The 14,330-nt window shown below is 37.2% G+C and overlaps 1 protein-coding gene across 2 annotated transcripts in view; it reads right to left on the bottom strand.

The window, feature by feature from the left end:
* DMD (dystrophin) overlaps positions 1–14,330 on the bottom strand; it is a 4,652,165-nt gene that overhangs the window by 1,655,887 nt on the left and 2,981,948 nt on the right. For both annotated transcript variants that reach the window (XM_086934537.1, XM_086934536.1), the window contains one exon: positions 10,745–10,901. In XM_086934537.1, coding sequence (XP_086790663.1) covers positions 10,745–10,901 — 157 coding nt within the window. The remainder of the gene's footprint in view (positions 1–10,744; positions 10,902–14,330) is intronic.

Raw genomic sequence — 14,330 nt, 5'->3', positions numbered from 1 at the left:
AACGAGACACACATTAAGTCATTCAGGGTGTATCAGTGTTTGGGGTAACAGTTTGATTCATTAAGGACAACAGAGAAAATGCAAGGGGCATATGGAATTGATTTAGATGGCAGCAGGCGGACACAGCTTGATTTCTAAAGAAAACAATGAAGAACCAAACAAGTGAGTCAGTAAGTGAGTGATACCAAGTCTGACAAACCCAACTATTGAAAATATATTTTAGATTACAGGCACTTGCTTTGTCCTTTGCTGTTTGCATTACAGACTTGACCTGTCTTTGCTTCTGCTGTCATTGGGCTATTAATAGAACCTCACATACAAACTAGGTTCTTCAAATATATTTTAGGCAATTGCATTTTATGCACAATTATTGACACTTTTAAATAGGGATTTCGAATGAATCAGTTATCATTTTGAATTAGATAAAAAAGTAAGACTAATCTTCCTTCATTTTTCTGTTCATGATAAACTATTTGCTCTAGTAATAAGTTGATTCATAATTGTGAGCAAGCTCTGAGACTCCCCCCTTAAAAGTCGAATGGTGGTGACATTAGGACATTTAAAGCTTTTGATATTAAGAGTCAATTATGAAGTAAACTAACACTGATCATGGTAACATCATTCATGAACCCTCAGTAAAGTAGAAGAAAAGGCACCATGACAAGCTAGCATGAGAGGACTCAGCCTAACAAATTGGAAAATTAGATGGACAGCCTGCTTTTGTTAAGACTCTCCTCAGAGTAAACGAAATGATCTTGGACTAGAAGCAAGACATGCATTGGAAGAAAGAACACTTCAGACATATCATGCAGTGGCAATACTAATAGGTCTGGCTTATGAATGAAAGTGTCTTTTGTGTTAAGTGGTGGCTTTAGGCACTCAATAAGTCATCATACATGCACTCTGTCTCTCACCTTAGCACTCATGCATCCTTTCATCCAAAATCCACTAACTCATTTTTGCATTCACTCTTTGAACATAACACATACCCTGAACAACATTTGCAAGAAAAATGAAAAGAACACAAGTAGAAAAAAGAAAACATGCTGCCATCTAAACACAGCAAACGTATATTTGCAGTAACAAAACTATATAGAGCAAGGTGTCTCTCCTCCAGCATGGCAGATACATCTAGAACTAGCACATTGGCCATCTTGGAATAGTAAATCAATTACATTCTATCAACAAAATTGTTAGCCAGGTTTACAAGAAGTGGTCATGTATCATGCAGTGCATGCCAGATGAAATGAGTTGCAAGCTAGCATCCTGTGAGCAATGCCTAGAAATCTGCAGTATCCTCTTAAGAAAAATTTGAATAAAAAGAGAAGAAGCAAAATAATTAAAGGGGAACTATGAAAGTTGAAAATTTAAAACTAAAGGACTGGCCAATCAGCCCTGACAATGAAACTCATTCAGTTACAGATGGATGTGCACATGGTGTCCTCAACTACCGTCATTCACAGGGAAAAAAAAGCAATTACGTATGTAGGCAGACCCATTACCCAGTGCAGTACGCAGTCATGGATGGAAGTAGATTTAACTGACACTCAGACAGGCCAATTATAGAAGAAGGCCGGCCCAAAGGCCCTCTATGTATCCATATGGATATACATTTATAGACATATTTTTATGTACTAGTTAATGATTGTTTTTTATGACAAGATTCTGGCACACAGCTAAGACTTGCAAATAGATTTTAGCAAGAATTATTTCAGTGGAAATCTTTGAACCTAGGGTTTGTCAGAAGCGGTAACCAACACCAAAAACCCTCCTTACAAAAAGGTAATATGTGAGATTTCATGTAACAAAATGTCTATGTTGTAGGGTTTAAGACAGAGTAATTTCCATTCACTCAAAATCCACCCTTGACTTTAGCAAAAGCTTTTCACAATCCACCGCCTTTTCAGCATACCTTTTCATAGTAAAGAATAACGTATATTATCTTCATCTTTGGTATGTCCCAAATACCAAGTAAAACCTACTTTGTTGGTCATAAGCTTTCCCACAATGTTAGCATCAGGTATACATTAAGAACACCATAAATAGGTACAAAATTAGAGTTGTCAAAAAATATAAAATTCCTACTAATAGAGCCTATTGAGGATTATCATAGCACAATTGGTTTATACCTATGCTTTGTTAAATTGTATCTCCGAAATCCTTGCCTACTATGATAATGTGTGCGATTCAGTGAAACAAAATATATGCCTATAGGTGTTAAAAAAGTGTAATATAAATCCAAATGGTTTTCAAAATAAGGAAATTAGGCCTACTTGATTTGTCATAACTTTTCATTGGAAACAGATCACTCCTAAGGAATCTGATGAAACGTTTCCCCTTTGAACTGATAAGACCATTTGGCTTCACAATTGACCTGACACTGTAACCAACATTGGCTAACTGAAGTGTACATAAGATGGCAACAGTTTATAGTATAGTGTGATAACAGTCCACTGTTAGAAACTAATTGACTTTCACAAACGTTACTCACAAAAAATAAGTCAGGCCTATTGCCTTTGTCATAACTTTCCATAATAAAAAAACCCAACCTATGGCATCTGGCATAACTTCTCCCTCCATACCAAAGAGGCCTATTGGTGTTATCATTAGTTTGTCAGAGTAACCAATGCAGGCCTACTGTACTGAGCATATGCTGTCCCGCAAGGCAAATATCAGGCCTACATTCATAAAATTACAATAATATGTACAAGTACAATGGGTAAAGCAAAATACTATCTCTCCTAAGAGTGCTTAACAAGCATTGTCCCATATCTTCTATACATACGATTGGTCAGGGGTAAGCAATGCCAAAACACTCGCCTACTACAGTAATCTGTGAGCTTCAATAAAGCAAAATACCTATGTGTAGTCTTTAATTGAGAGTAAAAACAATCCACCCTTAAAAGCCTTTTGAATTTACCATATACTTTTCACAATAAGTACAGCAGCCTACTACCTTTTTCCTTAACATCTCATTAGAAATAGATCAAGCCTATAGCCATGAACATTTGCTCACCACCATACCTAACTCAGTCCTGATGTTTTGAGTGTAAACTTTATTACAACCCAAAAAGGGCAATACAAACATTCCTTTTAGTGGAAGCCCACAACTTTGGCCATTTCAAATTCTCTACTCAGAGAAACCAACATGTGGGTGGACCCTAAGTCCCTCTCTTAGTGGTACTCTGAAAGATCATTTTGTTCATCCCATAAGCTACAGCGACAGCTGTGCAGTCAAGGCAGAAGTTTACTGGGATGTCCTGGACTCAGGGGTATACCCTCAGGGCTGGAAGGAGGCTGTTGTTGTTTCTTTAAAGAAAATGCCTGAGGAGGCTTAAGCGATTTGAAAAACTTGTGCTCTATTTCCTTATTGCCTGCTCTTGCTAAGATCTTGGAGAAGCATGTAAACCAGGAACTAGTTAGGTACCTACTAGATCAAGAACTTCTGTACCCCTCTCAGAATGGGTTCAGAAGGAATCATAGTACGCAATCAGTGCTTATAGCTACCTCTGAAATTATTCGGTGACAATGATATCAGAAGGCACAGCTATCCTGGTTTCGCTAGACCTGTCAGCAGTCTTTGACACCATATCTCCATAATTTATTTTTTAATTTTATTTTTTATTTAGAGCAGGAATAAAAGCAGGAAAGCTTAACATTACAGGATGGATAAAAAGACGGGAATTGTGGATATCAAATAGCAAACTGCATAAATACATTACATAATATTGCATAAAAAGATCAGGGTTAACATCAAGTATAACATAATTGATCAAAAGCTAGTTCAAGAAAAGTAGAAATAGGAAAAATATAAATATGCAGTACATTAGGCACTTAACCCACACTAAGCTATATTCACATAATCTACCAGTTTTTTCTTCCTCCTGCTCCCTCCTTGTAGTTCCCCAGGAAAACCAGGTCATATATTCATTAATGCTATTAATACATAGTTACCCATCTAAAATCTATACAATTGCTCCATCAGACTAACATATAGACATCAAAAACTATTTAAAGTACATGTGCAACTGTTAACAATTATTTCAGTAAAGTGCAAAAATTAAGTCCCTGAGAAGAGAGCTCTTGCAATATACTTTACTCAGATATGAAATTAGTGGAGAAATGTTCCCAGATAGCTCTAAATCTTACAGTAGCTCCTATACGTTTTGCATAGGCCTCCTCAAATCTGTAGGTCCTGCACATTTTATTAACCCAATGGTCAATCCTAGGTTGTTTATTTGATTTCCAATTTTGCCGGACAAGTGGCCTAGCAACTGCTATAGAGATTACTATAAAATGCTACTGATATTTTGTTAAACATTTTACCTCCCCTAATGAGCCAAATAAAACCAGCATAGATGAAGGGGCAATTGTAAAAGACAAAGAGTGAGAAATCATGAAAAAACATCCTTCTAAAATTGCTGTAAGTTACTACACTCATACAATATGTGCCCCCACCCCCTTCCTCCTGTTTATTACATCTGAAACATTGGTTCTGATTAGTTGGAAACATCTTATGCAGTCTCAAAGGGGTGTAATATGCTAACCATCTAGATAAAAAAAATGTATTCTCTTCTAATTAGCACCTCGCAATGCCTTATTTATTATCTCACTGAGCTGCTGCCACTCTTTCATATTAATCTACAGGCTGTCTCAGAATACATTTTCGGAAGCTCTTTCATAATAATCTCTTCACTATGTGCCTTCTGATGTAATAGCCGATACCAAAATCCTACACCCACTGATTTACTCAACATCAGCCTGGTGATTTGGTGTGTGTCCTCGCTCAACATTGAATAATTCTTGGGAGGAAATTCACCAGCTGAAGAAAACTCATACAGAACGCAATGTTTAAAATACCAGATTGTGTAAACACATGATTTCCCATGTAATTAATGTATCATAATTATAAAAATCCCCAAAATGACCAAGACCTCATTCTTGCCATAATTGGTAGAGTCCTCTGGCCAGTGTTAAACCTCCTACTGAACAATCTTGAATCAGTGTATAAGCATATATGCTGGAATATCTCGCAATTTATAAAAGAGCTGAGTTCTTGATGCTAATGGCAATATCACCTTATATATGGTCTTTTTAGGCAGTTTTGCTAATCGTAAAAAAGTAGGGTTTTATGACAAATCAGCATATGCATTAAAAATAAATTCTCAAAAACTGAATGTTCCTCTCCTAATTGTGATAACAGGTTGATCAGAGAGGCCTTGTAGTATGTTGCAAAATGTGGGAGTGCTAATCCCCTCAATGCAAGATCTAATTGTAGTGTGGCTAGCTTAACCCCGGGCAGCTTATTATCCCAGACAAATTTGCATATCATTTCGTCCAATTCTTTAAAATAGGAGCAAGTGATTTTTAGGGGAAAATTACTAAAAAGAAACAAAAAGGATGGGAGCGCCGACATTTTAACCATGGAGATCCGTCCTATCAGTGATAGATGCAGCAAAGTCTATTTATCTAGTAATTTTTCACATTCGCAAGCGTGCTGCTATAATTCAATGTGAATAGTTGACCATAATCGTTTGTAACAAAAATACCAAGGTATCTAATTGAGTGTGGTGATTGGTGTTGTAAACAAACCGGGATATGGGAAAGCTCAGAATTAAAAGTGAGAATTTCTGTTTTTGCTTGGTTCACTCTATATCCCCCTACCTGATAAATTGTTGAATTTCATCTAATGCATTCTGTATATTAGAACCGTCAGCTTTAAGATATAAAATTATATCATCTGTGCATGACTTAATTTTTGGCATCCCCGTCATGGGAGGCAAAATCAGTAAATTATTACAATTTTTTACAGCTGGGTGGTCTATAAAAAGAGAAAACAAAAGGGGGAATAACGGAAATCCCTGTCGCGTTCCGCGATTAATATTTACCCTCTTGGCTTCTGTCCCATTGAAAATAATTTTGGCTTGGGCCTGACTATATAACTTATTTAGCATATGTGTCAGCTGTGATGGAAAACCAAACTAATCCAGAATAAAGAATAAGGCACGCCAATCTTCCAAATCAAAAGCCTTTTCGGCATGCCACATCAGGATTGCCGCTTTGATCTTATTAGCGTAGAAATAACCATTAGCTTACATTAGAAAGTATGAGTTAGCGGCCACTAACCGTCCTGGGAGGAAGCCATTTTGATCAATATAAACCACCTGTTGGGCATATGGCGCAGGCCTCTTTGCCCAAAGGTTCATAAACAATTTATAGTCTGTATTTAACAGATTGATAGGGCAATAGGAATTAGGGTCACATGGATCTTTACCCTATTTAAGGAAGACTACCAACACTGTTTCTATAAAACTATTAGAAAAATCTATCCCATCCTTTATCTGATTAAACAGCTTGGTTAAAAAAGGAAGCAGTTCTTTTTGCAATGCCTGATATACTTCTACTGGGATCCCATCAGACCCACAAGCCTTGGCATTGAACATACTCTTTAATACTGTCAGAATTTCTGAGATTTCTAAGGGGCTATTCAGCATCTCACTAAGCTGCCGAGATATCTGCGGTACCTAGAGCGACTCAAAGTAAGATATCACTTTCGCCTCTTCTACAGCCTGTACTTCTGTATATTTTATTTTTAAATGAGAACTAAAAATCTCAGAAATTGCTTGTTTATCAACTTCTATTTGGTCAGTAGAAGGATTTTTAACATGGATATTTATTTGCACCGCTTTCTGATTTTTCGTAGTTCAGGCCAGGAATCTGCCAATGTGCTGACTCTCTTCATAGAGCTTTTGTTGGCATGCCTTACTACCCGAGATCTCTTCTAGCAAAATAAAATCCTTTTTTGCTCCTTAGCTTTTGCTAATTCTTGCTGTTGTGCCTGCTGTTGTGCCTCAATAATATGCTCTCATGCCGCTGATACATTTTTATCCTGTCTGGCTTTCTCAACAGCGGTCTGTAACTCCTCAATCTTTAGCTTTCGTTGTTTACTAGACTTATAGGATATCATCTATCCTCTAAACGTAGCTTTCAATGCATCCCAAACCATAAAGATTGGGGCAGTATTTGTATTAAGCTGGAACAACTCCCTAATAAAAATTCTCAATTCTGTTAGCCAAGTAGTATCTTCTAATAAAGATTTATCAAACTGACACCTTGATCTCTTTTTTGGGATAATCCCTAACATTAATGTGAAAGAAACTACAGAGTGATCAGAAAAAGAATTAGCCAATATCTCGGTTTTAACAATGGCTAACAGTTTGTCCACCAGAAGAAAATCGAATTGGGATGCTGTTCTGTGTCTCGAAGAGTAATAGGTAAATTGAGTGAAGCCAGGATGTCCTTCCCTCCAAGGATCTGTTAAGGCAAAATCTATTTTCATACCTTTTATTAACTTTGCAGTTTTAGGCTTTAATTGTCGTTTAGTTTTATTCGAAGTATCAAGTGTCAAATTCTGAATAAAATTAAAATCGCCACCCATAATCAATATACTTTCCATATTCACCACTATTTGATAGATTTGCTCAAGTGCTGTGGTTTTTCATCTATGGGACCATAGTAATTAACCACATTCAGCACTATTTAGTCAAGCTTTACCTTCACCCATAGCCATCTACCTTTCCTATCTCGCAGGACTTCCATGACCTGCAAGTCCAACATATTAGATAGTAAAATCCCAACCGCTAGGTTAGCAGATGAGAAATATGCCAACATATATTTCTTGGGTAGGGATATCTTGGAATTATTAGTCCTGAAATGCGTTTTTTGTAGATATATGATTTCAGGGTTGAGGAATGCTAACCAATTTAAAAATGCACAACTTTTATACGGATTCAACAAACCATTCACGTTACATGTAATCACTTTTATATTTTGTGTCATTTCATCTATCTGTGAAAATATATCTCATTTTATTTCCATTTTTAACCCTTCTTTTACCGTCACCTCCTACCAAAAATATTCTCTGCGGTATCTCGCTAGCTTTAAAATGCATTCTATGTAATTTACTCTCTTCCTGCTCATTTTTATTCCCCTTGATTGCTACCTGAAATCCCAAAGTGGCATAATGACCTCCGCATATCCCTTGCTCTCTGAAGTTAATTATATTCCTGTCCTGTTTTTGTCCATTGCTTGCCTGCTATTACCCCATCCATTTTTGTGCTGCTTCCACCCCACCACCCTTGCCCACCCCAAGCTGATTCACTGCTGATTTCCTTGATTTCCTTGTGGGATGCCAATTGCCGGTTTGCTCTGATATCCTCCCCGCTGCTACAACATTACAGCCTACTTGTGGCATGCCTTACAGCCTGCGGCTCGTCGCTCATACGGCTCACATAATCTGGAATCAGTTTCGCAAGAAAAGGAGGGGAAGGAGAGACGCTCCTTAGCAGCAGTGCAGCATCGGGCTCACCCAATGTTGCCTCTCACATTTGTCTTACTTCTCCATCCTCATGCTTCATTAATGATACCTCATTCCCCCGGCAAAACGAGGGAACTTGAGGAGAGAGTGGGATTTGAACCCTACAGATTTTCATATCTTTATCATTGTTGGTGAAGAGGCTGTGACAGGCGGGCTGAAGGATATGGCTCTCAAACTGTTGAAATCTTTCCTATGGAACAAAACCATCACAGTGAGCTCAAAATGAATGGGGAAAAAGTGAGATCTTGGTGTTTGGAGCCGACAGCTCCATCTGGACAAACTGGTGTGGTCAGAAACAGGTGGAATTCTTCCCACCCCAGTGGCTGACGCCAAACATCTGGGTGTGATTTTTGACAGCACCTTGTTGTTTGGCACCCAAATTATTAAAACAGTGAGTTCTTGCTTCTGAATGAATGGTATTCTGACAAAAATATTACCTTTTCTTTCAAAGGAGCTGAGGGTGTCAGTGACAATTGCTCTTATCACCTCCCTTCATTTAAATGACACCTAATATTCCTTAAATAGGGCTCCCAATCATCAAGAATGCTGCCACCCGCCTGATTCTGGGAATATCCAGACTTTCCTTGGTTGGGAAAGGAAGCTTTAAGAAGCCAGTGCTCCTTAAAGCACTCTGCTTGACTCACAAAGTCCCCCACTCTCAGGGATCGAGTTATCTCAAGTCAACTCTGAATTTGTTTGTCCCTAAGAGACCACTGCTTTAGGGTGGAAAAAATATAGTGGCAGTTCCTTGGTGTAAGAAAGCTAGGTAAGGGCAATGGGCCTTTACTGCGGCAGCTACCTGGCTCTGGAACTCTCTTCTCGCACTTATTAGGAGCCTTAGATTTCCGCTTTTATTCCACAAGCAAGTTAAAACTTGCCTTTTTGTGGATGAATCCTGCCTGGGAGGGTGGATTTGATCCTTCCTAGCTGCCATCTTCTTCGCAGTTCTCTCTCCTGCATAGCACTTTAATGCCTTACTTGGTCTGATATGCTCTATAATTGCTACAAATAGAAATGTGGATTACTGTACCCCTGGGCATCCCATACTGCTCTCACACACCTGAACTCAAAAGTGTAAAGTTAATGATGGAGAGAGAAGGGGATATCTTCTGCTGTCAGAGAAAAGCAAACATTGCAAATGATCACCTTATCTTTGAATTTTAACAGTGACATGACATACGTGCTAAGTTCAAGTTCAATCCCATTGAAACTCTGACAGCCATACTGCTGGCTCATCCACCCATATAAACAAACTAAATAATCACAAGTTTACGGAGAGGGAGCAATTTAGTTTGAGGGAGCACACAACTTCTGTCTCATCAAAATACATCCTCCTGTCCATCAACATGTGAGTAGAGCCAAAGTCCCTCGCTGTAATACTCATCAAAGCTATTGTTTAGGTTGGTCTAATAAGGTCTGTCAAGCCACATATAAAAACAAAAGCCCAAAAAGCAAAACTATCTTTTGTGTTCGAGTCAGGCAACAATTTTTAGGCTAACCAAAAGCAAACATACATTTTGAATAGATAGTGTTAAACTTTGAAAAAATGCATTAGTATTAAAATGAAGAACATTATTTTCCATAATAAAAGCAATATGGAATGTAAATACATATATCATATAAAAGTGAAAAAATATTTCTCTCCATATCACCAACTTTGAGTGGAGCATGTTGATCCAACACGTTTATGAAACACTCACCACAGTGGGAAATATTGCTTCTACCCATGTGCAAAGTGTACACCCTTCATCCTCAGTCTAAAGGAGGTAAGGGTGGGCAAAATCGGAAACTTTTGTATTACCTACTATGTGTTTAATTGATTGTCTGTGGGAACATTGTACTCAGGAGCATTCATTGAATATAAAAAAGTCCACAAGATTTTGGAGGTAGACTGATTTTACCAGAAAATGCCTCTTAGATTTATTTATTTATTTATTTACGTAACTTTTATAGCGCAACAAATACCCGGAGGTGTCTCGGCGCTGTAGAGCAACTGGAGTCTGTCATCAAATCATCCTCTTACTGATTAAACAGCCATGTTTTCAAGAGTCTGCGGAAGCTCATCAGGTTCGGGGCGGTTTTGATGGCTAGTGGCAGGAGGTTCCAAAGTTTTGGAGTGGCCACAAGAAAGCGCCTGTCTCCCCAGGTGACCGATCTTGTGTGGTGCACAACACTTTTACAGTTCCCACAGAACATATTCCTCTTGAACCAGTCTCCTTTTAATGGAAATTAAGTGAACAAGAATAAACATGACAGGAGTAAAAATATATAAAAATGCTCTAACCACACAACATGGCACAAATGTTTGCTGTGTGCTCGAACTTTGTAAATGCTTTATCTCATAATAAAGAAGATTAACTATCTTACCCGGTGTGTATCGTCCTGCTTTTGTACTGTGGGAACGTCCCCTCCAATAGGTCCTTGCTTTCTTAATTCATCGTTCTTCAGCTGCAACCATATTAGGAGCTCTTGAAGTGAGAGTTGGAGACGCTTCCATTGCTCAGAACTCACTTCCAGATGAGATCTAGAAAGAAATTCAAAATAGATTATATTATTTACTTGTTAGCATTTCTTACTTACTTGATCATTTGGTTTTCTGTTTTTCATACAAGGGATAACATTTAGAGTGATGGATTACTTTATTTACAATAAAAACGTTACACAAAACAAAATGAGATCATGTATTTCCGAACAACTGGATGATTTAACACTGAAACCACTTACTTTCCATTGCACTTCGAGGCTGTAAAATGCTGTTAAGTGTAAGGAGATTTAAGAGGTTAAATCTTAATCTAAGTATTCGTTCAACTAGGGAATAAACCACTTTAAAAAAAGGCTTAGCTTAATGTGATCTCTCTCTCTCTCTCTCTCTCTCTCTCTCTCTCTCTCTCTCTCTCTCTCTCTCTCGCTCTCGCTCTCTCTCTCTCTCTCATACAAAGAACTGCAAGGAATCAAACTCAAACAATTGGAGACGGGTAATGGGAATAACAATACCAGTGCAAGGAGCTACACCTAGAAAAAGAAAAGAAAAGAAAACATGCAAGAAAATTAAAAATGCAAAACATACAAAAATACAAGTAATAATGTGTTACTTCAAACACTACGACACTGTACATATGACAACCTGTACATTTCACAGTGTATAAATGTACACTTAACTCATGCACGCACTTAGAAAATACAAATATGGAAATTGTTAATGTTTATAAAAACATGTCTTAACTAACATTTAGGACTACTCTACACACAATAAAACAATATTCATCCCAAAACACACACAGAGACACATACACACGTGGACACACAACACAAATGTAGCTGATATCAATTTGTGTTTCGCAGCACAAGAGCAGGAGGGCAGAAGTTCAAGATGCCCACTGTATTTATATGCTTCCACTTCAGATAGTTGTTAGGGGTATGGTATTTTCCTCGGGTGTTACCTGTTTTTCATACTATATTAAATTTCTAGTTCCAGCTAGCATAAGTCTCCACCTATTCTGTGCAGAACTATATTTGACCTGTAATTATACTAGTAGTAACTCGATGGGACTTTAACTATAGAGTTGCCCTTTTATCAAAATGTATAAATTAATTAAGCTCATCTTAAGAAGAAAACAAATTGTTGGTAGTTCACTATGATTGTCTCGGTTGTGTGTATAGAGTATTAGTGTATCATCTAGTATTAACATTTTAATAATCTGTTCCTACCTAAGACCAGTTGCAGAACTGACTTTCCTAGGGAAAAATATAACAAAAAAGTTCAGTCAATTAAATTTCAAAAACACATCTTTAAAATAAGGTGCTGCCTTACAACCCACTTACCAAAGTCCATGCCGACTTATAGAGATGTGAAAACTGTGCCAGAGGGGAAAAGTAATATATTTCCTCTCTTTTACAATTACCTCCACTTTTGAGCATTGTTATTTCCCTTTCGTTTTTAAAGCAATTGTTTATGCAATGGAAGCAAATGTTTATGCAATGGAAGTAAAATGTGATGTGAGTTGTTCCAATAAAGATTCTTAAATATTAAGTCATTTGAGTATAGTTTGGTACAGAGTATAAAAGAAAGGGCAACTACACTATCTTACTCATTATGGACCTCTCTCAAAGCGAATTTTCTCCTTATTAATGCAAATACACATTTTATCTTGCAACATTGTTTCTTTTTTGTTCAAACTGTTTTTAGTCTTTTTCACCTCATTATACTTTTAACTCTTCCATACTTCATTTAATCATTTGAAGTTTAATTCTATAATTTCAAAGTAAATGCACGTCACCCGTTATGATGTTTAAAGACCACTAGCTGAGTTATTCAACTAATGTCTACTAATTATTATTTTAGTTAATTCATTATGCTCTTCCAAAATGACTAGTACTAGATTATAGTATTTACCTTTTACTCTTATTATTTTTAGTTGTTGTGTACATCATATACATCTATATCTTTTTTGGGACTGTATTTCCATGTTTTACCATTCAAAACATAGAATATAAAGAATAGCAACTAAATAATATACATTGGTGTTAATGTGGAATACAATTAAATCAAATGTATTTAAAGAACCAAATGCCTTGACTTTCAGTGTTTCACCCCTTCCCCACATACAGCAGCCAATCAATTGCTATGTTTGTTCAATGTATAGTTTATTCAGGGGTGAAAACTACCCCTAAATTGGTCTAATAATCTACCAGTTGCATTTTCTTGTGCCACTTTTCTGAGGCAAAATACCCCCAGCTTGTACTAAATTTAAGATGTATATAGAAACGTAAGAATACAGAGCAGGAACCTAATTGAGACTGACTCATTCACAGCCTCTGATTTCAGAGACCTTCTGTCCGATCTAATTGCAAAACCTTCGATCACAATCGGTCAAATAATCCACAAAAAGGTTTAGTAGCACTCTTAGGGAGTCAAAAACCTAAAGGATATATCTAACTTAGCACTAATTCACAAACATCTGTACAAGATAAAAATATCAGCAAGATAAAGAATCCATCTGCACCTTCACAGTCCATAGTTCCTTCTCAGGAGCAGTGCAATGATCTGACCTGCTGTTTTTACAACAACATTTTTGTAATCTGTACACTTCTTTCAAATGCAAGATTGTAGTCTCTGAATGACTATTTACGGGTGTCCTCTCTTGTAGATGCATCAATTAATATTATAAGTTCTTGATTCGTCTATATCTCTGAAAATTTCTGTTTCAGATGTGCACAAAAACAAATGATCTGGCACTCCTCTGACTTCTCAGACCCTTGTCTGACCGCAGTGTTTAAAAACTAAACTCAACAGACCTCAACATACTCACTTCCTGTCTGAACCTGGTTGGTTTTTAACACACGATTATTCATTTTTCAAACACACAGGAGTAATCCCTCTGTTTAATAACTAAGAGGCTGATTTAGATCTTGGCGGATGTCCTGTTCGCCATATTACAGGTGCCATAAGATGTAATTCATTTGTAATATGGCGGACAGGATACCCGTCATATTTGTGACATAGTAATCCCATCCATCAAGAGTTAATCAGACCCTAAATTTGCACAGAGATGCCTGGCTAAATTGTATTCAATGTTTAAAATCTCATTAGTGGCGGCAGCTCTTGAAAACATTTTCCTTAGTCATCTTCAGTACTTTGTGGAAGAGTGTGGTATTATAGGTCAACTTCAGACAGGCTATTTCCCCTAGACAAATGCCATACTGAAGCGAGCTTTAGAAGCTCAGTTCTGACATCCATCATTCCTGTTTTCAAAGTCTGTAACACTACTGATCACTAGTCAAAGCCTCATTCTCAACCATGAGGTTGTAGTGTACTGGAAGACATGTGTCATATTTTTAATGATTTTGATTTATTTTTAAAACTGTGGCCTACTGTTCCTTAGATATTGATTAATGAAAACCTAACAACCACTTCAAAACACACTCCAACAAAATTGAGGTGATTGAATTTGGG

The sequence above is a fragment of the Lissotriton vulgaris genome, chromosome 8 (genome assembly GCF_964263255.1).
Source record: "Lissotriton vulgaris chromosome 8, aLisVul1.2, whole genome shotgun sequence".
NCBI classification, from domain to species: Eukaryota; Metazoa; Chordata; class Amphibia; order Caudata; family Salamandridae; genus Lissotriton; species Lissotriton vulgaris.
Note: the sequence above shows the minus strand (reverse complement) of the source record. Positions and strands in the feature narration are given on the sequence as shown.